The 13,967-nt window shown below is 40.7% G+C and overlaps 2 protein-coding genes across 2 annotated transcripts; one reads left to right on the forward strand and one right to left on the reverse strand.

Moving 5' to 3' along the window:
- Positions 1 to 4,130: 4,130 nt before the first annotated feature.
- On the reverse strand, positions 4,131 to 6,067 carry LOC116265019 (protein PIN-LIKES 2). The gene has a single exon (XM_031645532.2). It carries the CDS (start codon positions 5,548 to 5,550, stop codon positions 4,159 to 4,161), a length of 1,392 nt encoding a protein of 463 aa, XP_031501392.1. The 5' UTR covers positions 5,551 to 6,067; the 3' UTR covers positions 4,131 to 4,158.
- Positions 6,068 to 7,564: 1,497 nt separating this feature from the next.
- LOC116264836 (ATP-dependent Clp protease proteolytic subunit 3, chloroplastic) lies at positions 7,565 to 13,092 on the forward strand. The gene is made up of 5 exons (XM_031645253.2): positions 7,565 to 8,019; positions 8,095 to 8,209; positions 11,663 to 11,838; positions 12,182 to 12,277; positions 12,549 to 13,092. The coding sequence occupies exons 1-5, from the start codon at positions 7,684 to 7,686 to the stop codon at positions 12,819 to 12,821; spliced, it is 996 nt and encodes a 331-aa protein (XP_031501113.1). The 5' UTR covers positions 7,565 to 7,683; the 3' UTR covers positions 12,822 to 13,092.
- Positions 13,093 to 13,967: the final 875 nt, after the last annotated feature.

The raw sequence follows: 13,967 nt of genomic DNA on the forward strand, positions 1-13,967 counted from the left end.
AACGCCCAAATCTGTGCTGATTGAGGAAACACCCAAATATGTAGATATCTCCTTCCCAAATATGGTGGATTGCCTCCTTATCTCTTTGTAACGGACAGCCGAACATAGGTGGTTGTCCTCTAATCGTCCTTGAAATCAAGAAGAAGCCATTCTAAAGGTGACTGTAAGTTGTGCCGGTGATTCGAAGAGGAAAAGCATGGATTAACTTTCATCATTAATGGTTTGAAACGAATGTAGAAAGCGGTAAGCAATTCTAGCTTTTCTTTGTAGGGAAAGGTTACTTTTCAGTTATGGTAAGAGGAGTAAAAGTTACCTTTCATCCTTCCATTTGTCCCATGGTTGAATGGCCGATTGCAAGTGCTGGTCTCCTTGAACCTTCAATTCCATAGGAATAACTCCAATCTGGTGAAAATTGCCATTGAGCTCCTTGAAGATTCCTCAACAGAAACTTTGCTATGGAATGCATCTGATGTGGATCACAATAATGCAATCATGCGGGCCTATGTTTAAAACAGAGCAAGGCTAGGAAGGAATGAGATTTATGCCCTCGATCTTGTAACAATTAGTAACTAGATTGGTAGAGATCAGTTGTTGTTCAATGAAAGGGGAGCCTAGATCGGATTCTGTCGGCAATTCGAGAGTCAAGCAAAACAGGCTAAGTGTTACTGGTAAGTTAACTTGTTGCTTTCAAAAAATATCTGGAACGGCCATGACATGGGCGTGAAGATAGATAGCTCCTCTCTTTCATGTCAGCAAGCAGATGTTCTTCTTCAAGTATTTTTGTGTAGGACTGCCAATTTGACATAGTAGTAGTTGGCATGTACTTCTGCCCCAAGCGACCTACACGCAATAATTCAGGAACTTTTCTTTGTTGGACGTAATGCCACAACTATCTCCCCTTCCTTTGACATATTTTGCCGTCTTCTTGTTTATTAAAAAACTTTGCAATGTAAAATGTGAAATCTCTCGAGGAAGACAGCTTCTAAGCAATTTGTTCGCTGGATGGATTGCTTGTCGTCCCATTCACCAAAGATTTGAACGATGCAGCATGCCCTTTAGCAATTATTTGCTTGCTAGGCTGTGGTTTTCAAGATTTCCAACTTCGCAATTTCAAGGTTGAAAGAGCAACTTGCAATTTCCTATGGGTAGATCTGGAGTGCAAAAAGTGATTTCTAATATGTCGGTCATCTTTATACGCCAAATTCGAGGAACAAGGCATAGGGCTTAAGGGCTTGAAGGTACAAATCTTTTATGGTCTACTTGGCTGTTACAGCTCACACTGCTACCTTCTCAGGGCTTGCTACTAGCCACTATCAAAAGACCTCAAGGAAATTTTGGGATTGTATACACGAGTCTGGGAGGAGGTAATTAGTCACCTGATAGTTTGGAAAGTTGGAAGTGGTAACCAGATAACAATGTTGTGTGAAACTTGTGGCTGAAGCATCCTATAATATGTCTTGAGAATTAATTATCATGCCGCTTTGTAGCCCTGCATGAGGATGACCATAGCCCAATTCAAAGCTCAACGTTTCAGTCAGTTGGGACCAGCTTTTAGAAACTCCTTGAATTGCTCATATAGGCGATCATGTTAATCTTCATAAGGAGGAAGACTTGTTAGAGTAGAGCAACAAGACATAAAGATGCTAAAAAGAAGTGAGAAATATGAGGATAATCAGCTCAAGCAGGCGCACAACGTATTCAATCGCACAGTCTGAAAAACAGTGTGATTTCTTCATCTTTTGGACCGTTAGGGGAGGAATTTAATTATTATATGCTCCAAAGGTTTGGTCATGCAAGGCCTTTTTTGCAAAACGGGAGGATTAGACCTCCATGCACACGTTTTGCTCTTGCCACTACACAAAAGTTAACTGAATCATGCCGTCCACACTGCATCTATCGTAAAAGCAGCATGGATGGAAAGCAATGTTTGTCATCGAGAGTGGAGTGGAGGTTTTAGCATACACTGGTTTATCACCTTGGTCTATATTATGTTTGAAAAGATGACTTTACACTAGAGAGTCTCTGGTGGTAATACCCGTGAAGGTGCCACCATCGTCTTGATCTCTTGGAGAGTAATGAAGGCTGAGGGTTAGGTATGATATGGATCTTGGAAGTGGAAAAAGGTGGAGGCGCCTAATTCAAGCTGAAATTACATTTATATCTCAACCAGTTCCCAGACTAGAGACTCCGAAAGATATAAACACTGGAATGCCCTGGGAGGAGAGGCCAAGATCTCATGGTATCCTATCTTAGCTTCCTGTATAGGTCCTATTTTTCTTTTAAGTGTAGCTGTACAATCTCATGCTTTATATTCTTCAATGAAAAGATGGGGTCTCTCCCTCAGAACGCTTGCATGGGAAATGTTTCTCAACTCCCAAGCCGTCTATTAAGTTTAAATCCTAAATTCGCCCATCACAAATGGTTCGGCAATATACTCATATTGCTACAAGCTGAAGAATCAGTCTGTTTTAGCTGAAACTGGTTTAATCCAGAACCATGAACCTTTCGTCTGAATCAGACACTCACTGGTTTGATTCAACAAGTTTGCCAAGTATGGGGGAATAATTTGTACATGGATACCTCTAGAAAAAGTAGTTCCCAGACGTGGCGGAACTATTGGTTATAACTAGTGTTTTGTCTAACCAGTGCTATAAACATCATTCCTCTTCATGGCGAGTGAAGCAAACTGCTATAAAACTATACCTCACTGACAGTGAGATGTCACAATCTGCAAATTGAACGATTGGTAGACTGTCTGAACGTCCCTGTCCTCATCATGGGTGTACATCGACTCAACTGCTTTCCGCTTCTAACCTACATGACCAATACAATGTCAATACTGATCGGAACAGCAGTCAAAAACTCAAATTTCAAAATTTTAACTCATTTTTTAGCAATAGAAGAAGATGACCCCCTTCTAGGAGTTGCTGCATAGGGATAAGATGGTGTAAATGATGGAGCAAAACATAGCAAATCAGACTAACGTAGATTTTATATGTTAAGAACTAATGATTTTAGGTCGGATGAAAGAGTCAGACCTTGAGATCAAATCACACAACCGTATGGAAACCATCCTTCTTTTCCTTCATCCCTAAAATTACGGTGCCTCTAACACCCTCGCCTGCCAATCCCCAACCTCGTGCCAACCCTTTTGATGATAAAACAATATATATAGTTATTTTACCAGAAGCACGAGAAAACTTTGTGGATCATTTCATGAATACCAACTTTCAGTTCCCAATTTTCTTGGCTTCTCATAATGCGTGACAAACCAATAATAATATGGATATTTTAAACACCAGAGGGGATGGAGTGAAGAAATATCTGTTCCATAAACATACCAGGTGCTTGTATTCACTTTGAATTTGGATTAGATTGGTCCACAATTGATAATGAGATTTGGACCGTAGAGTAGTCAACCTTGTACAGGTGCAGAGATTTTCTTACCAAATGTGATTACATGAAAAGGGTAAAGTTGATTTCGTATCTTAGAAGCATAAACACTATCAAACTGCAGCTTAATTTTGAGCAGAGCTAGTCTTCGCAGGTCCAAGGAGGTTTAAAATACAAAGCCCGGTGAAAGATTCTCGCTAGAACTGCCGAAAGCAACGGAGGCATTTTTTTGGTGAGCAATGGAGGTTTGCCATGCAACAGGGGCTTTACCTGAGAGACAATCACAGCAGGGCACGACATGCAACATCTCTCGGATAGGCAGGTTATCTCTCCGAACAACTTGGTAGGTTCCTCTTCGTATTACAAGAAACAATTCTTCTTTTCCTCCATGCAACAGTTTGCTGAACCCAATCTACTACCCAGTATCAGGCAAGCATGCTGCCGGTTGTCAATATTATAACACAAAATCCGTGGTTTTACCATTGTTCATGTTGAATTGAATATGAAACGCAGGGAACAGGGACACTTCTTTTTGCAGAAAATAAAGCACAGTTTATAAGAGGAAAGGATGTTACTTTATTGCACACTAAGCATCTAAACTTCCAGAATAATTTACATCCTGCCTGAGCAAGGCCTCTATCAGAGAAGACAGAGAAACCAACATTCAGATCTCTCTCTCTCTCTCTCTCCCTCTCTCTCTCTCTCTCTCTCTTTTCTTTTGGACATAAACACTTGAATACAGGATTGTCTAATCAGCCGAAATTTTCAAACATATGATAGTAATTTGAAATAGACAACGATATAGACTGAAAGGGAGAATACAGCAGAGACATGCTGCCAAAACAAGAGGGCAGAGGCCTCACTCACAGCATAACCTCTCAAGCTGGCAATGGCTCCTAGCAGAATGGCGCTCGGCGTCGTGTACTGCAGAAGGAGAACGAATCTGTACATCTGATCTCCGGCCACTAATAGATTAAGTTTGTCGGCTAAAATCACTACTCCGATTCCAAGCAATGGCAGAATCAACAACCTCGCGACGATAACACCGATCGTCGTTCTGATCCCGAGCTGCGATTCGTTGGGCCCCTCCGCTAGCATACCTCCGAGAATGAGCAAAACAGAAGGAACCATAGCCCCACCAAGAATCTCCAAGCTATCCGTGAAGAAGGAAAGAGGAGCGTCTGCACCGAACATGAAATCCTTCAAATGGGGAACCATGCCGACGACAATTGCCAACAAAGAAGCGATGGTGGGCGGCTGGAGGATATGCTGGATCGGCGTCTGTTCTGCGACTATCCTGATCCTCCTCACCATTCTGGGCTCCGCCAGGCACCGGATCGATTTCGGGCTGCTTCCGCCGCCGTTGTCCGCCTCAATTGAAGAATCCTCCAACCTGTTGGCATCAAGATCGGGGAAGCCCGCCTGCGAGAGGCCTGAGTTCAGGCTCCGGAAAACTCTGGCGATGAAGGGGGTTTTGCAGTGCCGGGTTTCCTTGTCCTCAATCCCCGGCCACTCTGCCTCCACAAGCAGCGGCCTGCTGATGTCCCCAGCACCAACAACTGGGATTCCGTTCGCAGCGGCAATAGGGTCCTCGTCGGCAGCTTCGGCCTCTGGAACGATCTCGTAAAATTCGAGAGGGGGTTCCATCATGTGGTAAATGAGGGTGTACACGAGGATGACGGCAACCCACTGAGCGAAGGCGATGTAAGCGAGGCCCTTGCGGTGGCAATCGGGGCCAAAGGGGTGATCGGAGCTATGGCAGACGGAACCGACGATGGCGATGGAGAGGTTGCCCGTGTTACCGAAACCGGTCATGATGACGGTGAATCGCCGGAACTGGGGCGGCGGACGGCACACGAGGACGACGAGGTAGCCGAGGAGACAGCCGGCGGCGGTGCTAATAAGGACGTTGAGGGGAACGAACCACCAGAGAGTAAGGTTGGATGGGGTCACGGATGTGCCCAGGTGGGTAAAGATGAGGCAAGGGAGGAAGAGGGCGAAGACGAGCTTGCTCAGCAGCCTGAGCGTCGACCTTGGGAGGACGTGAACCTTAGGGTGAGCGAGGACAAGGCCCATGACGGCGAGACAGAGCAGCTTCAACAGGGGGATGATGCCGCTCAACACGTCCACCCTGCTGATCCCCATACCACCGCCCATCTCTCTCTCTTCTGTGCTCCTCCTCAAGAAGAGTTTCACAATGAAGACGACGAGTGGTATGCTAGAGAAGGATACGAAATCGCTGGTAGGTATCTGTCCTTTGTGTTCCTCCTGAAGAAGAGTTTCCCGACGAAGACGACAAGTTGTATGCAATAGAAGGATACACAAACGTTGGAATCTCCCTCTCTCTCTCTCTCTTTCTTTTCAATAGTGGATTGATGAAGAAGAAGACGAAGGACGTGCAGAAGAATTAAGACGAGGAGAAGCACACACTGGTTCGGAAATCATGAGCCCCCAGCTTGATTCAGAGGGCACGGAGTGTGAAATCGCCGTTGATCTTCCAAAAGCGACGACGGAGAAGCAGGGCTTAGGACGATTGCTTCGTCATAATTGATGCCGGCGATTAAATTATAAGCCCTCGCCACCACCAGCCATGCGGAGCACATGGGGATGTACGCCGTGTGAGCAGGAAGAGGGCCACTTCTTTCGCCCCCAATAATTATCTTCAGCGGAGATAACTACATCTCTTTTCTCAATAATCTTACGGCCTCCTGTTTTATCGTCTTCTTGAAACTGCAATTTTCAATCTTGCTGTTCAGTTGGTGCACCGCATTTAAACATTTTTTTAGTATATCTTACATATTTCTACTGATTCTCACCTTGCAAATATGGTTTTACTTTTACATAACAGGGAAAATACGTTGAAATCGGTAATTTTCGTGCTTATTATTCATTAAGCGAGCAAATGTTCATTGCCTTGATGATAAAAATCAAGTGCTTTGTGAAAAAAGTATAAATTAAGGCTTTATTTCTAAGAAAATAGAGGCTAATGGATATGTAAATAGTTTTGGCAGATACAAGGTATAAACTAAATAAACGTTTGCGAAAACTGTTCAATTTTTAGGGGAATAAGAAATCACCTATTTTTAGAGGAATATTTTTTTATGAAAAATACTCCTGTTAATTATTTTGCATAGTCTGTTCCACTCCATGTAAACAATTTTATTTATAGAAGCTTCAAGAGGTTTCTGAGCTAATGTTCTCCTATGTTCGCCACCAATCAATTCTTGGACCTTGGAAAAACAGAATATTTAATCTTATGGATAAGTTCCATTCCTGATAAATCTCACTAAGCTATTATCTTATCCCCATAAAAAAAAGGATGAGATATAGTGCAAAAAAAAAAAATCATAGCATCAAAACTTAGGTGTTAACATTTTTTTTTTCTCAACCATCAAAATAAACAAGCAAGATGACTGCTTAGGGGTCTAACACCGAGGGTTTAATACATACCAATTACTGCATATATTACTTATATTGTGAGTTATATTTTCCTATATGGGTTTTTGATGGGCTTGATATTTTGATTCTGGAATCAAACTTTAGGGTGTGTATATATATATATATATATATATTAAGAAATGAAAAAAAAAAGATTTAAAATTATATGTTAGACGAAATCAAGCCACGAAAGGCCTTGACCAGGTTGCCCAGCAAGTTTTTTTTGCCCGCCCGGCCCGTGGGTCGAAATGGTTGCCCAATTTGATTCTGAGTTCTACTGATTCAAGCCAACTCTGATGACATTACAACCGGCTAAAGCTCTTCTTTTAGTTACAACGCGTCATTTATATGCAAAGGAGAAAAATAAAGTCAAATAAATTTGCCTCAGCTAACAGTTTCAAATATGATCATTAACTTGATGATCTTTATAATTAAGATATTTAAATAAAAAGAAAGAGCTTTTTATTTTAAAAGACGATTATAAACATAAGAAGGCATAAGCAGATCTCGATGGCTCTAGAATGGATCAGTTGGGCTCCTCATCAAATATATAATAAAGAAAATTTTGTAGGATTAAAATCTTAACCATCGAAGCGTTTGTGTCTTCACAAATTTTAAAAAGTTGCTTACTAATCCACACAAGGTTAATTATAACTGCCACATTAAGCTTCCCTCCATGCTAGGCTAACAAGAGTCGTTCGTGACTAATTTCTAGCTTTTCTGAAAAAATGGGCGATATCTTCCGTAAGAAGGGATGGACGAAATAGGGAGAGCGAAAGGTAGCTAGAAGGACGCCCCTTCTTTGCTTGAATTGCTTCCCTTCTTCGGCCTCCTCGCTCTCTCACTGTGGCGATGGAGTTGAGCGCGAACGTTTCGGGCTTATCCTCGTCCTTGGCTGCTGCGGGCGTGCTCACCTCAACGAGTTCTTCTTCTTCTCGTTACGGGAAGACCCTTCTTCTCTCCCCTCCTCATCCTGTTCTTCGATTCAGCAACCGGAAGACAGGAAGGCTCGCCCACCAAAATGGGCTTTTGCCGACATGCTGCGGAGCCCTTAAGGCTTCCTCTTCCACCCGGAGCACTCTTTCTTCGACGTGGAACCTGGTGGGTGGTCCTTGGATGCCGAGATTGGAGGACCTTGATACTACCAACATGCTCCTGAGACAGAGGATTGTCTTCTTAGGCTCTCAGGTTCTCTCTCTCTCTCTCTCTCTCTCTCTCTCTGAAGGTTGAAGTTTTCCCCCCTTAACGTTGGGTGATTCACAGGTGGATGACTTGACTGCTGATCTGATTATAACCCAACTCCTGTTTCTGGACGCGGAGGACCCAACCAAAGACATCAAGCTCTTTATCAATTCACCAGGCGGCTCTGTCACCGCTGGTCTCTCTTTCTCTCCCCCACCCCATTTGTTTTTCCTTTATTCTCTGTCCGTTGGACCATTAGTATTTGTCCTCTATGAAAATATACTTGGATTTCATGCCGTATAGCTACTGAGTGAACTTCTCCAAATTGAAGGTTTTAGTTGTTTTAGTTTCACGAATTGATTGTTTCTTGTTCTATTGACTAATGAAGAGCAGCTTTAAGAGAAGCTTTTTGTGTTTCTGACAAATATAAAACCTCCTTCTCAGTGGACTATCTTACTATGAAAAACTCTTTGATTGCTAGTGGGTTGCTTTATCGACGCAATCTTTTCTGTTTTCTCAATAGGGCCTTCAAAACGAAGAAGCGAATTCTCAATCTTGTTAGCATTAACTGGAATAAACTAAATTGTTACTGTGGAATGAGTCTTATGTTTCATTATGAACATCCTTTTTCACGTAACATTACAGTTTATGCTTAACATATATGATCTTTATTACCAGGATATAGTAGTGGGACTCAGGTAAAGAATTTCTGTGCCTTATTTATGAAACTATAATTGAGAAACATGCATGGCTAGTAAAATTTGAGCCCTCATTGGACGTATTCAAGTATGTTTTCTCAGTTTTGTCCATTTGGATAATTTGGCACTATTAAAAGAAACAGGCACAAATATTGGGAAAGGAATCTGTTATTGATATCTTGGGAACTTGCACAGATTAACAGTAATGCATTTCTGTGGCTTATTTGATGTGGTAATTTGACCACAGAGTTTTAAACCAGTATGTTTCTGGAATTAGGCCACATGCATTTATGTGGCTTTTCTGAAGTTCCAGTTCTTTTTCTTTCAAAACCTTTCATAAGGGCTTTGTCATGTTTGCAATAGATGTGTTTCAATAAAACTCTGGTATATCTTACATCGTATGGATATTTCATTGTTGTTGCTCTACATGTGATGAACACTGGACCGCTGAGAGCATTTCATGTGCTGTTTTAGAAGTAGAAAAGCATCAAGTTGTGACTGAAAAGCTGTGAAATAAACTTCGATGACATTTTTTGCATCTGTTGTTTATATGTTAACAATATGGATGAGATTATCTGTTGTAGTTATTGAACCATTTTAAAATATATAACTGCACCTAAATGTCAAATGGAGAGGAAGTGAAAATGGAACTACCTTAAGTGGTTGATCTAGAGGCAAAGTCTGTGAACTCAAGCAAAATTTTACTTGTGCCAACAGATTTTCATTAAACTGTAAATTTCGTATGCTCAAAAACCTTAATACGGGTCAGAGTTTCATTCTGCTATAGTCAATATGATAGCAAGCAAAGTTAATTTCTATGTCACATGAGTGCAGGTACATGTGCAGTGCGTCATATTTTAAAGGAACTTAGATGTTGGCATGATGAGTGTGTATGTGTATACATATATAAAGAGAGAGAGAGAGAGAGTGTTTGTATGTGCAAAACTGCAAATATGAAAGAAATATATGTGCATTAGAATCAGACCATAAAGTATAATAGCCATTACCAATTGTTGACAGTTGCACACTCTGTATCTGGCTCAGGTGCTGTCGCCTATTAGCAATACCCACGTGAGATAGGTTGATTGTACTGTGCATTCTTCATCTTAAACAGTTAAGTCAGATATTTAGGTATGTGAAAGATTAATATTCATAGGCTTTAGCTACGCTAGAATCAATGAAGGTAATTTTATGTGGAAAAGGTAATTTCAAAGCTTTATTAATCTTGGGTCCAAGGATTCATTTGTACGTGAAAACTACTGTGGTATTGGGCACTTTTTGGAATGTGTTAGGCATTGAAACAGTAACAGTTTCAATACTTAGTTCCCTTTTGTATTTGGATTTACAGTGGATCATTTATTCCAGATAGTGAAACAGTGTCAAGAATTGCTGAGACGTGATTGGGCGTGTGTCTTATATCATACATACAGAGAATCTAATGTGTGTGTGGATTTTCTTGCCTCATGGGCTTTTCAAAGATCTTTTGGAGTGACCATTTTTCCCAATCCACCTGGTCATTTGCATCGATTGGTTGAGGAGGATCTGATTGGTGTAGCTCGACCTCGTGCTATAGTTAGTTAATATGGTTCTAAACCGCTCCTATGTACAAAAAAAAAAAAAAACATGACAGATGATTTCTTACATAAATATACTGATAGTGTTTCCATCATGTGGATATATATAGTTTGGTGAACATACCTGTGATAGAACAGTAAACTACTGTCTTCCAGTATAATTAAGTAGCAAATCTGAAGTGAAGATAGTTACTGGTTGTCTGGTTACTTCTGTCCTTGAGCAAATACTCTTTTTTCTTCCTCATCTCTTCTGAGTCTTCTCCTTCTACTCAGTGATTGAAACAGAAGATATTGAAAGAATGAAAACAATTCTATCAGATTTGTCCTAGTGGAAGAGTTTTTAAGGATCTCATCCTTCAACCATAGGCCTTTCATTCTTGCTTTACCCTAATTTCCTTTTCTCCCTTGTAGCTTGCTGCTTTTACCCCTGTATCTGCTTTCAGTTCTCTTATATCTATTCCTTTTTCTATGTTTTCCTTTTTCTATATTTACTTGTGATTGAACCTACCGACCTATGCCTTATGGGCTACACACACCATGACTTGTGTCGAAATACTTTAAGGTCGCATTGTTAATTCTGTGAAAATTGCTGGATCCCTGCTTTTGAGCAGTGGTCGAGCCAGAATTTCCTTTTTTTTTTTGGGGTGGCGGGGTTGGAAAGGGTGGGGAGGATGGGAGGCACCATATAATTTTCAAAATTTATACAGGGCCCCCCTAGATTTTTTGAAAAAAATAGTAAAATTTAACTTTTCAAAACCTCAAGGTGGGCATGATCCCTGCTGGCCCTCCCTTGGCTTTGCTCTGTTTACGAGTGGCCACATTCATGTCTCATTCAGATGAGAAATGGAACTCATATTCAATCGCTTTATCAGTGGGTTGATATGAAATTATAAGCTATTCAGTATGCCGATGTTTTCCTGTTAATGTTCTCATCATGCTCCCTCTTGGTACTCTTACCCCAGATCTAACCCTCTGTTGATTGAGATAATTTTCTAGAATTAATTGTGCTTACACATCCTTCCTAAGCTGTTATAGTCTTTGCAAATTTGCGTTATTCAATTGATCTTGGTCGCTGTTACATCATCTGTTATTGATCTTGGTCGCTGTTACATCATCTGTTCTTTTCAACTGGTTGCTTCAAATCAGTTCCTTTTATCTAATATGAGAAACTTTATTAGTTGTGACTTATTATTGATTTAAGATGCATAACTGGATATTTTACCTAGTCCATCTCTAGTGTGGTCGCTAGTGTTTCACCCTTTTAAAATCTATGGTTAAAAATCTGATAGCCATTTCCTTCATGGAATTTTATGTCTGCAAAGTGCAAACCGATCAAAGTGGTAAATAGTGTTTTCTTGTTCTTACCGGAACTTGCAGGAATGGGTATATATGATGCCATGAAATTGTGCAAGGCTGATGTTTCAACTGTCTGTCTGGGTCTTGCGGCTTCCATGGGTGCATTTTTGCTTGCAACTGGAACTAAGGGAAAGCGATACTGTATGCCTAATGCAAGAGTGATGATTCATCAACCGCTAGGAACTGCAGGAGGAAAAGTAAGTATACTTTCCCATGCTTCGTTTAAAAAAGTATCTTTTAGATTTAAAAGTAGGAAATTCATGTATCATATTAGGACAAGTTTCAATTTGGTCATAAAAAGAGAATCTGTTGGATAATTTACTTGTGGAAAAGAACTTCCATTTTATTTTGCTGATAAGTGTTGTCCATGTTGGCCATAAGAAGAGAACCTGTTGGATAATTTCCTGCGAAAAAATAATTTCTTTTTTTCTTTTTATGGAGAATTGGCTAATGGCTACCTGTCGACCATATGTAGTAAATCTTTTTTTTTTTCAATTAGAAGTTACTGACATCTTCTGATGCTCTATGCTTTTGATGTAGACAACTGATATGGGGTTGCGAATCAGAGAAATGATGTACCACAAAGTAAAACTCAACAAGATATTCTCAAGGGTTACAGGGAAGTCAGAAAGTCAGGTGAGTTGCAGATTTAAATTTTAAACTATAAATTGATTTTTTTGTGTCCTGTCATAAGGCTACCGCTAATTTAGTAACAGTGGCTCGTGAACATCACAAACATCACAAAATGACTGGATTTCATAAGATCAAAACCGTTGAGAGTACATCCTTTGCTGCGAAACCAAAGCCGTGTACTCCTTGGTGGGCAAGCATATTAGGGTTTGACACCTCCAGCCTGTTATTTGTTTTGCAAATTCTTGTTTGTTTATTGGATGTCTTTGATATACAGATTGAGGAAGACACCGACCGTGATAATTTCATGAATCCTTGGGAAGCGAAGGAGTATGGTCTGATTGATGCTGTCATAGATGATGGTAAACCTGGCTTAGTTGCACCCATTGCAGAATTTGTTCCACCACCAAAGACCCGTGTTTGGGAGTACTGGAAAGTGGAGGGAAGCAAGAAAGCAAAGAAGAATTTGCCATCAGAGCAGGCACTTACGCAGAACGGTAATGAAGGTGGTGATGGAGGTCAGGCTACAAGAGAACCTACCCCTGTTTGATTTTTTCAAACTTTTGTCATCTTTTTCTAGTAGTCTGGAAAGGAGAGGAAGTTGTACCATTGGATGGAAATAGGGATTTATTATATTTCTGTTGCATCGAGCGGTTGATGTTGAGTTTAGATAAAGCATCAGCTGATGTCAGGTTAATGTGTAAATGGCTGCATTAATGCTATCATATTTTATGGGCAATGGGCTAAATGTGAAGTCACTAACAGTTCAAGATCCTGTGCTGGAATGTGATGTAGTTATTCATTAGTACGTTCAATCACAATTTACGATCCCTTTTAAGGTTCGAGTGGAACCTTACTCTGACAGAATTCACTGCAAGAACAATCAATTTGGCACTCTTGGATCCCTCATTTCATCTCTGTGATCTGTCATAAATGGGGTTAAATTTAAGAACATGGTGGGTGCGCGAGGGGAAGGAAGCTTTAGAATCCAAGAACTAACTTACAGAACTGGGAATTATGGCATTCACGTTGTTTGGCATCTGTACATCTCATGGGATTCATTGCTCTTAGGAACAGATTCAGATAGGGAACAAGTCAGACACTTAACTCGTATGGAGTAATACCCATCCTTGCTAGAACTTACCCATACTGCAAACTCAAACAATACCTACTGATACGAACATAACCATCTTACAACGTGCATTGCATACATTGACATTACTTACATTGACTACATATTTGGGTTGATTCTGCAATATAGATGCTGAATGGTAATGATCTCACCATTAATTTTGCTCTAGGACGTGCCAAGAGTCATTTGGAGAATGCATTCCATCCATCGGCCTAAACTGCAAACTTTGTTTCTCTAGAATTAATGGTAATAGCTGGGCTACCCGTTTAGGGTACTGAATGTGCATGTTCATGATTTTCCTTGCAAGAATTTGCATGTATTTGTGCACATTTTCTTGCTAGCAGCTGACATTGGGAGACGAAAGCAGATTCATCTACTTTAGAGGCGTTTCTTGACCCTGTATCTTATATCCGAGGGTTGCTCTGCTGTGAATTAATCCAACCTTCTAATAAGCAGTGGATCTAAGACCTATGACTTTGCAATTCGAAATCCGTGGATTTAAGGTTTGATCAGAGGGCGGGAAGGGGACAGACTTCAAGCGTGGACCGCAGGTTCATGCAAGAA

The sequence above is a fragment of the Nymphaea colorata genome, chromosome 11 (assembly GCF_008831285.2).
Source record: "Nymphaea colorata isolate Beijing-Zhang1983 chromosome 11, ASM883128v2, whole genome shotgun sequence".
NCBI lineage: Eukaryota > Viridiplantae > Streptophyta > Magnoliopsida > Nymphaeales > Nymphaeaceae > Nymphaea > Nymphaea colorata.

What these genes read in the sequence shown, in the direction of transcription:
- LOC116265019 (XM_031645532.2), bottom strand. Translation starts at nt 5,550, where the DNA reads ATGGGCGGTGGTATGGGGATCAGCAGGGTGGACGTGTTGAGCGGCATC.
- LOC116264836 (XM_031645253.2), top strand. Translation starts at nt 7,684, where the DNA reads ATGGAGTTGAGCGCGAACGTTTCGGGCTTATCCTCGTCCTTGGCTGCT. An exon ending in AGGCGGCTCTGTCACCGCTG is followed by an intron (nt 8,210 to 11,662) that starts GTCTCTCTTTCT and finishes CGGAACTTGCAG; the next exon opens with GAATGGGTATATATGATGCC. An exon ending in TAGGAACTGCAGGAGGAAAA is followed by an intron (nt 11,839 to 12,181) that starts GTAAGTATACTT and finishes CTTTTGATGTAG; the next exon opens with ACAACTGATATGGGGTTGCG.